The sequence below is a fragment of the Neofelis nebulosa genome, chromosome 3, assembly GCF_028018385.1.
Source record: "Neofelis nebulosa isolate mNeoNeb1 chromosome 3, mNeoNeb1.pri, whole genome shotgun sequence".
NCBI classification, from domain to species: Eukaryota; Metazoa; Chordata; class Mammalia; order Carnivora; family Felidae; genus Neofelis; species Neofelis nebulosa.
Genome location: NC_080784.1, coordinates 149,422,387 through 149,436,003, shown reverse-complemented (window position 1 = coordinate 149,436,003; position 13,617 = coordinate 149,422,387). Strand labels below are relative to the sequence as shown.

At 38.9% G+C, this 13,617-nt stretch overlaps 1 protein-coding gene across 4 annotated transcripts in view; it reads left to right on the top strand.

Moving 5' to 3' along the window:
* The window catches only part of SLC4A4 (solute carrier family 4 member 4), a 358,380-nt gene that overhangs the window by 195,767 nt on the left and 148,996 nt on the right, over positions 1-13,617 (top strand). For all 4 annotated transcript variants that reach the window (XM_058722325.1, XM_058722324.1, XM_058722327.1 and 1 more), the window contains one exon: positions 10,726-10,802. In XM_058722325.1, the coding sequence (XP_058578308.1) occupies positions 10,726-10,802 (77 nt within the window). The remainder of the gene's footprint in view (positions 1-10,725; positions 10,803-13,617) is intronic.

Below are 13,617 nucleotides of genomic sequence, written 5' to 3'. Positions count from 1 at the left end.
CACCGCCTCGCCGCCCTTCCTCCCCTCTTCCGTGGGCCTCTCGTCTGGGCTTGGCTCCAGAGACTCCGTTCTGCTAATCCTCTGGTGGTTTTCTGGGTTCTTTAGGCAGGTGTAGGTGGAATCTAAGTGATCAGCAGGACGCGCGGTGAGCCCAGCGTCCTCCTACGCCGCCATCTTCTCCCTATCCTTTCTCTATATTCTTTAAAAGTAATTGTAACTCTAAAATACTTCCCTTGTTCGGTTTTTCATAACATCCTGTTTATGTTCTGTGGATGCAGTATTTTCTCAAATCTCGTATATACTAATAAGACTTTTTAAGTTTTCTAAATTATATTTTTTTTAAATTTTTTTAGGTGTCTGTTTTAGTTTTTGGCTTCCTCAGGTGCCCATTTGTATTTAAGAAAGAGGATTTGTTTTAGGGGCTCCTGGGTAGCTTAGTCAGTTGAGTGTCCAACTTTGGCTCAGGTCATGATCTCACAGCTTGTGACTTCAAGCCCTGCATTGGGCTCTGTGCTCACAGCTCAGAGCCTGGAGCCTGCTTTGGATTCTGTGTCTCCCTCTCTCTCTGCCCCTAACCCACTAGTGTTCTCTCTTTCTCTCAAAAATGAATAAACATATAAAAAAAAAAAAAAGAAAGAGGATGTGTTTTAGAGTAAGAATGGTTTATTCTGAAGGGCACTCTAATAAGACTTTGCTCTGCACTGGTTGCCCTGGTCTTTTCTGAATACCTCTTTGGCAAAGAGCCATGTGGTATAAATGCTTTGGCTTCTGGGTGTTTTCTCTGGGTGGTGGTAGACTTTCTGTGCATAGACTTTCCATAAACTCATCCCTTTTAGCCTGCATCTTACTTGGGACAGCTTCCAGTGTATGGAGCTTCTTCAGAGTTTTGCAGGGGATATCTTTTCCTTTTTGACTACATGCCTCTCTGCACATATTTTACACTGTGATTTCTGAATGGTGTGAATAGTATCAGGCTCTAATACTCTATCTCCTCTTCTTATTCTGGGAAGTTTTTGGTCTCTTATCTCTGTTGGTCTTCTACCAGTTCTTTCAATTGATGTGGCCTTACATTGTCTTCAAAAGTAATTTTTTTAGGGGTACCTGGGTGGCTCAGTCGGTTGAGCGTCCAACTTCAGCTCAGGTCATGATCTTACACTCTGTGAGTTTGAGCCCCGCATCAGACTCTGTGCTGACAGCTCAGAGCCTGGAGCCTGCTTCGGGTTCTGTGTCTCCCCCTCTCTCTCTGCCTCTCCCTTGCTCACACTCTGTCTCTCTCTCTCTCTCAAAAATAAATATTAAAAGTAATTTTTTTAAGTCTATCATTTCAAAAGTATCTAGGAAGAGAGAGGTATAAACTCATTTGCTGAATCATAAGTTGAATTGGTGTCCTTCTTAAATTATTTTAAATTTAGATACTTCTTTAATTCAGAGAATTTCTCCATTAATATGAATTAGCAAAATTTTACTGTATCTTGGATCTGGTGTCTACATAGATATAAGAGAGTAGGCGCCACTTATGAAATCAGACACTGGTACATGTGTTTGGAATGATGTGGCTGCAGGAACCTATTGAAATTCCTCCTCAACTTGGCTTAGGGGCATTTAGTAAAATCACTTTGGGTCATTGCCTGTTTGGCACGAAGGAAGTGAGGTGTTTGTTTACTTCTGTCATAATCTACCATTGGTCTTTCCCATTTGTCTTCCTACTAGCCAGCATAGCTTGCTGATGGTATTGTTCTTTTCTGTTTCTAGTCATGTGAGATAAGGTCACAAATTATTTTATATACGTCCACCTGTGTGCTTTGGACAGCATAACCTTTTGTCTGTTGTTTTATATTGTGTGTGTGCATATACGTGCATTTAAGACACAGAGAAAGAGCTAGTATAGAATCACAAATACTGTATATAATCACAGGGACCACAGATTCCTTGATGTACTTTATGGGGGCTATACTGTTTAGTAACTGTTCCAGTCCATGTTTGTGTCGGCATGTTTCCTCAGCTGAGCAGAGACTTTTTAAATGTCTTTTTAGAATGTGTGTGTGCAGAGAGATAGACACTGGTTCTTTACATTTTCTAAAAAAATTATTTATTTATTTATTTATTTATTTATTTAGTTAGTTAGTTAGTTATGAGAGAGACAGAGAAAGAGAGAGAGAAAGCACGAGCTGGGGAGGGGCAGAGAGAGATGGAGAATGTGAAGCAGGCTCCAGGCTCTGAACTGTCAGCACAGAGCTGGACGTGGGGCTCGAACTCACGAACTGCACAATCATGACCTGAGCCGAAGTTGGACGCTCAACCAACGAGCCACCCAGGTGCCCCAAGAATGATTCTTTTTAAATTAACTACTTTTTAAAGATCATAATAAAAATTAAATATCTAGTGCCATATTATTAGAATGGGAGTCACTACGATTAAAGCATTTTGCTTTCGCTGGTTGAAATTGGAAAATAATTAGAAGAGATGAACCTTGTGTACTTGGCGTTGAGATGTGTAAGACCTTACATTCATCTTTGGGAAAAACCCACAGAGTAGTCCGAAAATTCAAAAACAGAGAATGGGATCAGAGAAGTTGTGGTTGGATAGGTTATCAGGGAGCAGGTGGACAGCAGAGATCTCAGAAGCGTAGAGAATGATCTTTCCAAGAAGAGACTGGCATTGGTAAGGATTTATTGGAATAGGTGTTTGCCGTGCTGTGGTTTGGCTTCCGCACACTCCCGGTCTCTCCCTCAGATGTCTTCTGCATTACCTTTGTCCCATACATTAGGGATGACTTCAGCTTTGGGCTTGCACTTTTGTCACATACTTTGATACTCATCTGGATCTTTTGATATCTTCTTCCTTCCTCTAAATTTGTTTCATTTTCCAGACCAGTCACATTCTTTGAGTTATTTTAGTTCCTGAAAACTTTACTCTTTCCTTTCCCCAAGGTCTAGACACCCTCGCTTATTTGTCCTCCCATTCTCACCTCGTGATCCTTCCTTCACAGGGGGTTTCTCTTTTCACCCCTTCATTCCTTCTCACGTCTGTTCCCACTGCTGACTAATAGGCTGTTAGCCAGTTTGGCAGAGTCTTTCCACTCTGTTAGTTCTGGGCCAGCTACAAACTTATTCCTTATTTACTCTAAGGCTTTCCAAGTCTGAAGGCTCTTGGAGTGTGTACACAGCATCTCCCTTCATAGGAAATGGACTTTGAACAGTAGTGTTTATACTAGTAACTCCAAATGGAAGTAAAATGATACTCAGTTGGTATTATCCATTCATTCACAAATATTTATTAAGTGCCACTTAGTGCCAAGCTCTGAGGCTAACACTGTGAATAAGACAAACTTAGGGCTTTGACTCCAGGCTCTTGGGGTTTGTTTTGTATTAAATCATGAACAAACGAAGGAAACAATCAGCAAAACTAAAAGGCAGCCGATGGAATGGAAGAAAATATTTGCAAACGACATATCAGATAAAGGGTTAGTATCCAAAATCTGTAAAGAACTTATTGAACTCAACACCCAAAAAACAAAGAATCCAGTGAAGAAATGGGCAAAAGACATGAATAGACACTTCTCCAAGGAAGACATCCAGATGGTCAACCGACACATGAAAAAATGCTCAACATCACTCATCATCAGGGAAATAAAATCAAAACCACAATGAGATACCACCTCACACCTATCAGAATGGCTAACATTAACAACTCAGGCAACAACAGATGTTGGCGAGGATGCGGAGAAAGAGAATCTCTTTTGTATCGTTGGTGGGAATGCAAACTGGTGCAGCCACTCTGGAAAACAGTATGGAGGTTCCTCAAAAAGCTAAATATAGAACTACCCTATGACCCAGTAATTGCACTACTAGGCATTTATCCAAGAGATACAGGTATGCTGTTTCAAAGGGACACATGTACCCCAATGTTTATAGCAGCACTATCAACAATAGCCAAAGTATGGAAAGAGCCCAAATGTCCATCGAATTGATGGATGAATGGATAAAGAAGATGTGGTGTGTGTATATATGGTGTGTATACACACACATACACACAATGGAGTATTACTCAGCAATCAAGAAGAATGAAATCGTGCTATTTGCAACAACGTGGATGGAACTGGAGTGTATTATGTTAAGTGAAATTAGAGAAAGACAAAAATCATATGACTTCACTCATATGAGGACTTTAAGAGACAAAACAGATGAACATAAGAGAAGGGAAACAAAAATCATATAAAAACAGGGAGGGGGACAAAGCATTAGAGACTCATAAATATGGAGAACAAACAGAGGGTTACTGGAGGGGTTGTGGGAGGGGGGATGGGCTAAATGGGTAAGGGGCATTAAGGAATCTACTCCTGGAATCATTGTTGCACTATATGCTAACTAATTTGGGTGCAAATTAAAAAAAAATAAAATTAAGTATAAAAACAATCATGAACAAACAACAAAAATTTTCTAAACAAAACAATTAAAAATCAAATAAGCAAAAAAATACAAGCTGATATTCTGTTAGTTATGAAATTCCTTCAAAGAGCTCCTTTGATGGTATTTTTAAGTTTCCTTCATCTAATATTTACATGTTAAATATTTCTATATTTGGAGGTCAGGAGTGACAATGGGTTAGAGGTCTTAATGACATGTTTATTTTATTATTATTTTTGGTAGGGGCAGCTGTTGAGATTTTGTTGCAATGGAGGACTAGGGAACTGGTATGACAATATCTAAGTTTCTCTTTTAGCAATTCTTTCTAGACTTTCTCCAACTCATTGCTAGTATCCCAGGTGAATTATTCTCCTTGTCCGCTTATATTCCTGCTTTCCGTGGTTGAAATGGAAAGAAATTGCAGTTGGAGTAACTTGAAATATGGTAGAAATATGGTAGAAAACCAATATGGAAATAATGGAGAGTTGACTGTATGTACATTGTGGAATTTTACAAATACGTGGCTGTGATTGTGAGGTGGGACATTTAGAAGCATGTGCCATTGTTGTTTTTATAATTACATTGCTATTGCTTTTAGCATCCTTTCTCCTTTGTCACAGAGGTGTGGTTTTGGGCTACTATTTAATCACAGTCGCAAACATTATAGCTGAGTTCAATTCCCTTCTCTCCCTTTTTTTCTTTATGAAAACGAAAAAGTAAAGAAATGTGTACTCCATCTCTGGGAATAACCAAATTGGAAACCAAGAATGTTTCTGCCTTAAATATTCTTAAGAACATTATATTGTATATAATTGGCATGGAAATAGAATAGATTCTTTTTGGTTATATGTTAAAGTTTCTCTTTATTAGAAATGGTGAAGTTTGTGTGTTTATTTATGTAAATAACATAGAAAGACCAATTTTTTTTTTTTTGCTCAGAGGCAGAGGGCTTGGTATTAAGAGATCCAGATTTAAATTATAGTTTTACTACTTGCTGTGTGACCATGAACTTAACCTTGAAGTTCATTTTGTTTATGTGTAAAGTTAGAAGAATACTAACTTCAAGGTGCTTATATGAGCATTAAGTAAGATAATGTAAGTTAAAGTACTTAGTCCTTAAAAGGATTAATTGCCTCTTAGTCTTAGATGTAGACAGTTTCTAGTAGAGTTGTTAATGTCAACAATGGGTGGGGGGGGGGGTGGAGAATATCAGTGAGTCAGTGGAATACAGAACACATTAGCATGCATTCTTCCAAAACTACATTTATTATTAGTTTTATGGTCTCAAACAGTGCAAATCAGACCCATACCTCTGAATTTTCTGACATGGACACCCAGATTCCCTGATGTCTGTTTTATGTAAGTTACCTTAGTTGTTTTTCATGCTAAAATTAGTCTTTAATTGTTAAGGATAAAAAATCCAGTTTATTTCATACCCCAGGTGATCTTTGTTTTAGCTTGTTCTGAGGCTCTCTGTTGCTTCATTGTAAAGGTATGAGGTGAGGGGGGTGATGTGTTAATTGCATTACATACATATTTACATTTTTATCTAATACGTACACATTTAAATATCTTCTTTCTATGCAGTACATTCTCCTCACCCTTTTTATTGTATCTAATAGATATCATTGCAAAGGACTTTATGAATTGCTACATGTGTGCTAAAGAAGAACAATGATTTTCAAACTTAGTACAGAGTGCAGTTAATTTTTATAGAAGACAGTATGTACCTGCCAAGTGTGTACTTTCAAAATGAAATTGTTTTAAATTGTGTGAAACTGCCTAAAAATGTGATTCTCCAAAGTTTTCTTTTTCTTAGGGCCAGAAAACAGTGATATGGAAATTAATTATGATTATGCACCTGAGGCTGATTCTTCTTCTTTTGTAGAAATCAAATGTAAAAAAAAACAAAACAAAACAAAAACAAAGTTTCTTTGGACCAAGAGCACTTATATAACATTTGTTTGCCCTGGAATTTTTTTTTTGTTTGTTTCTTTAAAAAAATTTTTTTAATGTTTATTTTTGAGAGAGAGACAGAGACAGTGGTGTGTGTGTGTGTGGCGGGGGGGGGGGGGGGGGATAGGGGAGGGGCAGAGAGAGAGGGAGACACAGAATCCAAAGCAGGCTCCAGATTCTGAGCTGTCAGCACAGAGCCCAATGCAGGGCTCAAACCCACGGACTGTGAGATCATGACCTGAGCCGAAGTCGGATGGTTAACGACTGAGCCACGCAGACACCCCTGTATGCTCTGGATTTTGATGGAAAGGGCTGAGTGTGGTTACCTTTGACTGAATGAATCCCCCATCTGTGCAGGAAGTGGCATACTTCAGGGTCCTCGTGCATTTCACCTTTTTGGTATAAGTTAACATTTTCTTCTACTACCTCCACTCACTTAGGATTGCAATATAATGAATTTACATTATGGGCCCAAACTATAAGTAGAAAGCATTGATTTATCCTGATAATGTGTCTTAGTGAATGTCAGGTGCAAAATACCTACAATAGGACGTTGTTAGGGATCAGTTGCGTAACAGCTTCCCGGGTTTGCTAAAATAACATGCACAGATTTCTGATTCCAGACATAATCGGGTTTGTAATCTCTTTTGGCTCTTGTCCTTGTCTTGGATTTGGGTGATATGTTTCTGGAAAAGGCTGATTAAACAATGAGGTTCCCAAACAAATTTATTTATTTGATTGTGTAGGTGAGGACTTAGAGGAAAAGCCAAGTAAGAAGACACTCTCTCTGTGTTTCTGAGGCAAGGTTGCTAACTGAATGATTTGCTTGAGATATAGTAGTTTAGAGCAGTGGCTTGGAGGAGGGCGAGGTTATCAGGACTACCCCTGTGCCTACCTCAATTTATATGTGCTTCTTTTAATTCAGATCCTGAGACACACCATCCTGTTAAGATAACTGGTTTATTTAGAGCAGTGGTTCTCAAACTCTAACATGTCTCAAAATTACTTTAAAGGTTTGTTAGAACTGCATCACTGGGCTCCAGACCCGGAGTTGTGATTATATAGTAGTCCCTCTTATTTGCAGGACATACGTTCCACGATTCCCAGTGGATGCCTTGAACCCTGTATATATTATGTTTTTTCCTATACACAGACTTATGATAAAGTTTAATTTATAAATTAAGCACAGTAAGAGATTAACAACAATAACCAATAATAAAATAAACTATTATAACAATTACTATAATAAAAGTCTGTGAATGTGGTCTTTGTCAAAATATCTTATTGTACTGTACTCACTCTTTTTATGTGAGATGATAAAATGCCTATGTGATGAGAAGAAGTGGGGTGAATGACGTAGGCACTGTGATATAATGTTAGGCTGCTATTGACCTTCTGATGGTTCATCAGGAGGATCACCTGCTTTGGGACTACAATTGACCACAGGTAACTGACACAGCAGAGTAAGGGGGACTACTGTAGTTAGTCTAGGGTAAGTCCCAAGAAGTTGCATTTCTAACAAGTGCTCAGGTAATGCTAATGTTGTTGGTCTGGGCACCGCACTTTGGGGACCACTGCCTTGGGAAGCATTTGTTTTGGTTTCAAGGTGTTTGCGCATAGGGGTGGGGAGTTTGATAGGGAGGGGGTGGGGAAACAGTGAAGTATGTTTATCATCTTGCTCAGGGTTTACTTAGAAATGTTGACTTCCGTATTCTTTGATTGTATTACAAAGTTACAGATCAGAGAAGCTGTTACCTTTATTAATGAGAATCAGATAAAGGTAGGAAGAACAGTAGATTTGATTGTTTCTTAGCATTGACCTGTTTTTCCCCATCTGGTTCCTGCATCTTCCTTGGATCCCCACCCTCCGCTTCATCTAATACAAATATAGCTGTACTATCATGAGAGAAATGATGAGACGGTATATGAGGTTTCTTGGAAAAGTTGTGACATCAGTCAAGATTATCATTGTAATAAAAACTTCATTCATTTGGTTTCTACCTATTTAGATTTTGCAACAGTTAGGACAGTGCTTGGGTTAAAATGTACCTTTGCAGCATTTATAGTTTCCAAAGCAAATCAATGAATTTAGGATATTTCCCAGAAAGTTTAAATCACTTAATGAAACTTCTTTCAAATTATTTTAGTACCGTGGGCCCCTGGTTGGCTTGGTTGGGTGTCCATCTTTGGCTCTGGTTATGAACTCACGGTTCGTGGGTTTGAGCCCTGTGTTGGGCTCTGTGTTGACAGGTGAGAGCCTGGTGCCTGCTTCAGATTCTGGGTCTCCCTCTCTTTCTGCCCCTGCCCTGCTTGCATTCTGTGTGTGTGTGTGTGTGTGTGTGTGTGTGTGTGTGTGTGTGTGTGTCTTTCAAGAATAAATAAAACATTTAAAAAATTATTTCAATACTGCCACTTAGTTGATTTGATAATTTGAAATCAATCTTGGGGTGCCTGGGTGGCTCAGTCAGTTAAGTGTCTGACTCTTGATTTTGGCTGAGGTAGTGATCTCATGGTTCATGGGACTGAGCCCCATGTCAGGCTCTGAGCTGATCGCTGGGAGCCTGCTTGGGATTCTCTGTCTCCTCTCTCTGCTCCCCTTCTCTCTAGTGCCAGCAGCTTTCTCTCAGAATAAATAAACATTAAAAAAAAAAAAGAAAGAAATCAGCCTCATCTCTTCATTTGCATAAACTACTTTTAATTTATGATTAGAATTGCTAAGGCTTCCTTGCTTTAGGAATATATTGTTCAGATTTCTTCACTCATTCAGGTAGAATTTCCAACCGGTTAGTCCAAAAAACTGCTTTTGCTTTTAATGTAAAGTGCAAAATTATAGCTACATTCCCTATTACTTTTAAGCCTATCATTATTTGGGAGCATTCACATTTGTACCTGGTGTCTTTTATTTTGAGTGCACATTGGAAACCTGGTGTGCAGTTCAAAGAAGAAAATGCGGCCTCCAATAAGGTTCTTTTAATTTTGCTCATAAAGCAGTTTTTCAGATGTTACTTTCCTTCGAAAAATGCCCTGGGCTCAAATTTTCCTAGAATAAAATGTCCTACCAGGTAAAGGGTTTAAGAGATCTAGGCCATGCTTACTCAATGAAATGCAGCAGAGTGGAAAACACCCTGTCTTGCCAGCTCAAGAAAATTCTGATTTTTCTGATTTAGTAGTTAAAGACCATTATGATATTTAGAGCTGCTTTTATATAGACATCAAATTATTAGAAGTAGATTTTAGTCTGTTATAAAATTATGTGTTGAAGTTTCTATCTGAAGGAATTAAAGTCTGTAATCTAAAAAATAATTTGGTAGTGAATGTGAAGCTGAATTCAAACTTTGGGGCTTGTTTTTCAACCCTTGTCCTTTTGATGTGAAGACCAGCCTGAGTCAGATCATTGAGGATTAATGATGAATGCATTACTCAGCACCCTGCAGGGGTTGGGTCAAACACCGAGGCTTTGAAAAGTTACTCTTTTGCTTAGTAAGCCTAGAAATTTCAAGTCCAACTGCAGAATGAACAGAATGTTATTCTTTTGGTTAACATAGTCTACTTAAAGATGGGCTATCACTCTTCTAGATGTCCCTCCTCTCTTCTTGTATGATGGTGTCTAAAGCCATTGGCTATAACCTACAGCCACTGTATTGCCAGGGAGCTTGGTTCCCACGAAGTATTCCTGATGAAATCCATTCCTTAATGTGAATAGGAAGGTTGGCATGTTAAGGGGAAAGAAAGGATATGCTTATGGGAGTGCAAGAAGTAAGGGGCCTGTGACAACACCACTTTGAGGTGAAGAATGGGAATTCTGGATCAGATACCCACTAAGGAGAAATCTTCTTGGTGAAAGCGTTAGCTGGAGAAGGGACCACAGATGGGTTTTTCGATTTATCAGAGTGAGCGGTACACTAGGAAGGACTGCAGATGCCTGGGGAAAGGAGGTCCAGTCCTGTAATCTGGGGCCAGCTCTGCTGACCTGAGGACAGAGGCCGTGTCCTCTGTGGGAACATGGAAAGGATACCATGTGGATTAGGATGTGTGTAAAGGGCAGTGACAAAAGGCAAATCAAACCAGGAGTAAATTTTTTTTATGCTTATCATTTTAGATGTTTCTTTCAAAGTTTAACTCATCTTGAACTAGAGCGAGGCAGTAAGACGTAAAAATGGTATTTGGGTTTTTACATACTTTCCTTTTAACTGTCTTTGTGCTCCAACCTGGACTCTGGAAAACTCTTCAGGGGGACCCCAGGGGAGCTGAAGCATCATTGCCATTCCCATCATCATCTACAAGTGTTTATGAAGTATATAACCAAAGTCTCTGTGGTTTTGAAAAGAAGACTTTAATTAGGGTTCACTTTTGTTTTTTTCAGGTAGCCCAGCCATGACCCATAGGAATCTGACTTCCTCCAGTCTGAATGACATTTCCGATAAACCAGAGAAGGACCAGGTAAGCAAAGACATCTTACTCCAGAAATGTAAGATTAAATATGTATCTAGAAGATGCTGGAATGAGATTAGAAATGATGGTTCCCAACTTAAAATGAACTGAGATGTGTGGATGGGGTTTTTTTGCACTTCCTCTGAGGGAAGGGGAAGCAGTATGTGGAGGGATTTGAAGCTCGAAGATAAGAATTAGTCTTGACTCCAGCCCTTACAGATGTGTTCTCTTGGGCAATTTAAGTTTTGAAGCTATAGTTGTCTTTAAAATAGTCTTGAAGCTATAGTTGTCTTTAAAGCTATGGGCTTTAAAATGGTAATAATAATCCCTGCCGCAGGGTTATTGTGAGGATTAACAGGTATTATTTAGGAAAAAGTGCACTGATAAACTAAAGGTCTAAGAAATGCTGGCCACGATTAACTTTAGGGAGATTCTTCAGCCAAAGGTAATGATAGCCTTGTTAGCTGTTTATGTTGTCTGTGAAAACATAGTAAGTAGCCTATTTGACATGGAGAGCAATTCGGTTTTGAATCTTGATTTGCTTTCTTTGAAAAAAGAATATGGTAGAATCTGGGCCATTTTTCCCAGTTGGGTTGGTATCTGGACACAGAGAATGGCCAGTAGGTGTAATTTTGCACTTTACATTAAAAAACAAAACCAGTTATTTGGACTAACTGGGTGAAATTTCCACCTGAACAAATAAATCTGAATTATACATTCTAAGGTGAGGGAGACTTATTTATGACAACGTGCCTCTTCACTGGCAGCACTTAACAGTTGTGACAAAGGTTTATAAGCTTTAGAGAATTCTAAAAGGTACGGGAAAGGTAAATTTGTGCTCTTTCTTGTGAAGTGGCTTTTGGATTCTTTCTTCCTTCCCTTCCCCAGCAGCACCCTATTAGGGCCTTCATCATCTCAGACTGGATTGCTAGAAAAGCTTTGGAACTAATCCCTTGTCTGTTTTCTCCCATGTCAATAATCCACTTTTCATATTATTGCCCTCATATTTCTCTCCTGGATCAAAAGCTTATAATGGCTTCCCATCAGGTTAAGTTCAGAATTTCCTTCCTGACTTTCAAGATTCTCTGAAGTCTAGTGTTGTCCTTCTGATTTTAATTTGTGGACTTTCAAGATTCTCTGAAGTCTAGTGTTGTCCTTCTGATTTTAATTTGTGTTCCTCAGAAGAGGAACTGTCTGCTTCTCTCAGGCTTAATTACCTCCCTATTACATTGAGATTGATTCTTGACTCCTAGAGCTGCTCCCCTTTCATAAGCTAATGTAGATCACTCTCCTCCCTTGCATTTGCCTACCCCTTGAAGTGAGAAGAAGGTCATTTAAATGTTGGACACCTTGGGAAGTACGAACCTGTAGCAGAAAAGCTCAGTCCACTAGGACTTAGAGTTGCCCTCAACACTACTCGGCACATTTTGGCTCCATTCAATATTTACCAGTAACGTTCTGTTTATGTGGTTTGCCAGGGGTCTTAATACTGGATAAGGCAGAGTTAGGAATATCTGCTTGGCAGACTTTTTTGGAAAAAGCTTCTTTTATTACAGACAGTTCTTGTCTTGCCAGGAATTTGCCAATAAGCAGCTGGTAAATGCTGGCTAAGAGAAATTTCTTACCTTCTTGAGTGTCTTCAGATCTGGGCATATGCAGAGGAAATTTGATGGCTTAAGATGCATATTACATAAGCTTTTGATGCCAGTGTTAGATGAAATATGTTGGAACATAATGATTTGGGGGTGTTGATTTTGCTGTAAAACCTGTGGGATTGTGGTCCTTGAAACCAGAATCTTTGATGCTTACTGTGAACATCTCATATTCATCGAGGTACATACGTACTAAAATGAAACCAGGAAGATTTCATTCAGGAGTTTTGTTCCTTTTGTTTTCAAAGCCAGAAAGTGATGGTTGATGAGTATGTCATTTTAAGAGCAAATGTCCATCTACGTTGTATCTATTACAGTAACTGCAGCTAATCCAGTGAGCTTCCCACAAAGAGGAAGGAACTCCGTTCTTTGCTTCCCACCAAAGAGTTTGAAGAGAAGTTTTGTAACTGATCCATGATCTCTTCTACAACCCAAGGCAGAGTAGGAATTCAAATTAATATTTTCAGTTTCTGTTCTTACTATTTTAGTAACTTCGAATACAAAGCTTCTGGATCATTTTAGGATGAGAAGAAGAAAATGGGTTTGTAAAGAAGATGAAACTATGGCCAAAAAAACAAAATAAACTCCGGCTTTTATTTTTTAACCTTTTTTCCCCCTCTGTTTGGGTAGGAAAAAGTTGCCAGGCTCAAATTTGTTTTGAAAAAGCTTTTATAATTAATTAGCCAATGTCCTGGAAATGATCTTGGCAGTAAAGTCAAACTTGTTCTGTATGCTTTTCCAAGTTGGCCCAAAAAACTTCCATCCGACTGGAACTGAAGTTTCTGATTGACTGATTATTCTGCTTGGCTATAATTTGAACAGTTGCAATGGTGCCTCTTGACTTCCTGGAGCTATATAACTTCCCAGTAGCACAAGAACTATGGGTTTAATGTTCAGAGTTATGAAGAGGAGCAGAATTTCTTTGACAGCAACATGGTGACAAAATTTGAGGGCATATTTTTTATGAGATTCTGTTTTGGGAAAACAGAAGAAACAAATCTGTGGACTGCACTTTTTCTTTCTGGCTCTGCCAAGCCTATGTACTTAGGATTTCAGTAGCGGCTGCCTTATTGAGAAATAGCTCAAAATAGTTAACAGCAGAAGAGCATAGCCAACATTTAGGTGATTCAGAGCCTCAACTTGGATGTTATATTTATTAAGCAGAAAAGCAC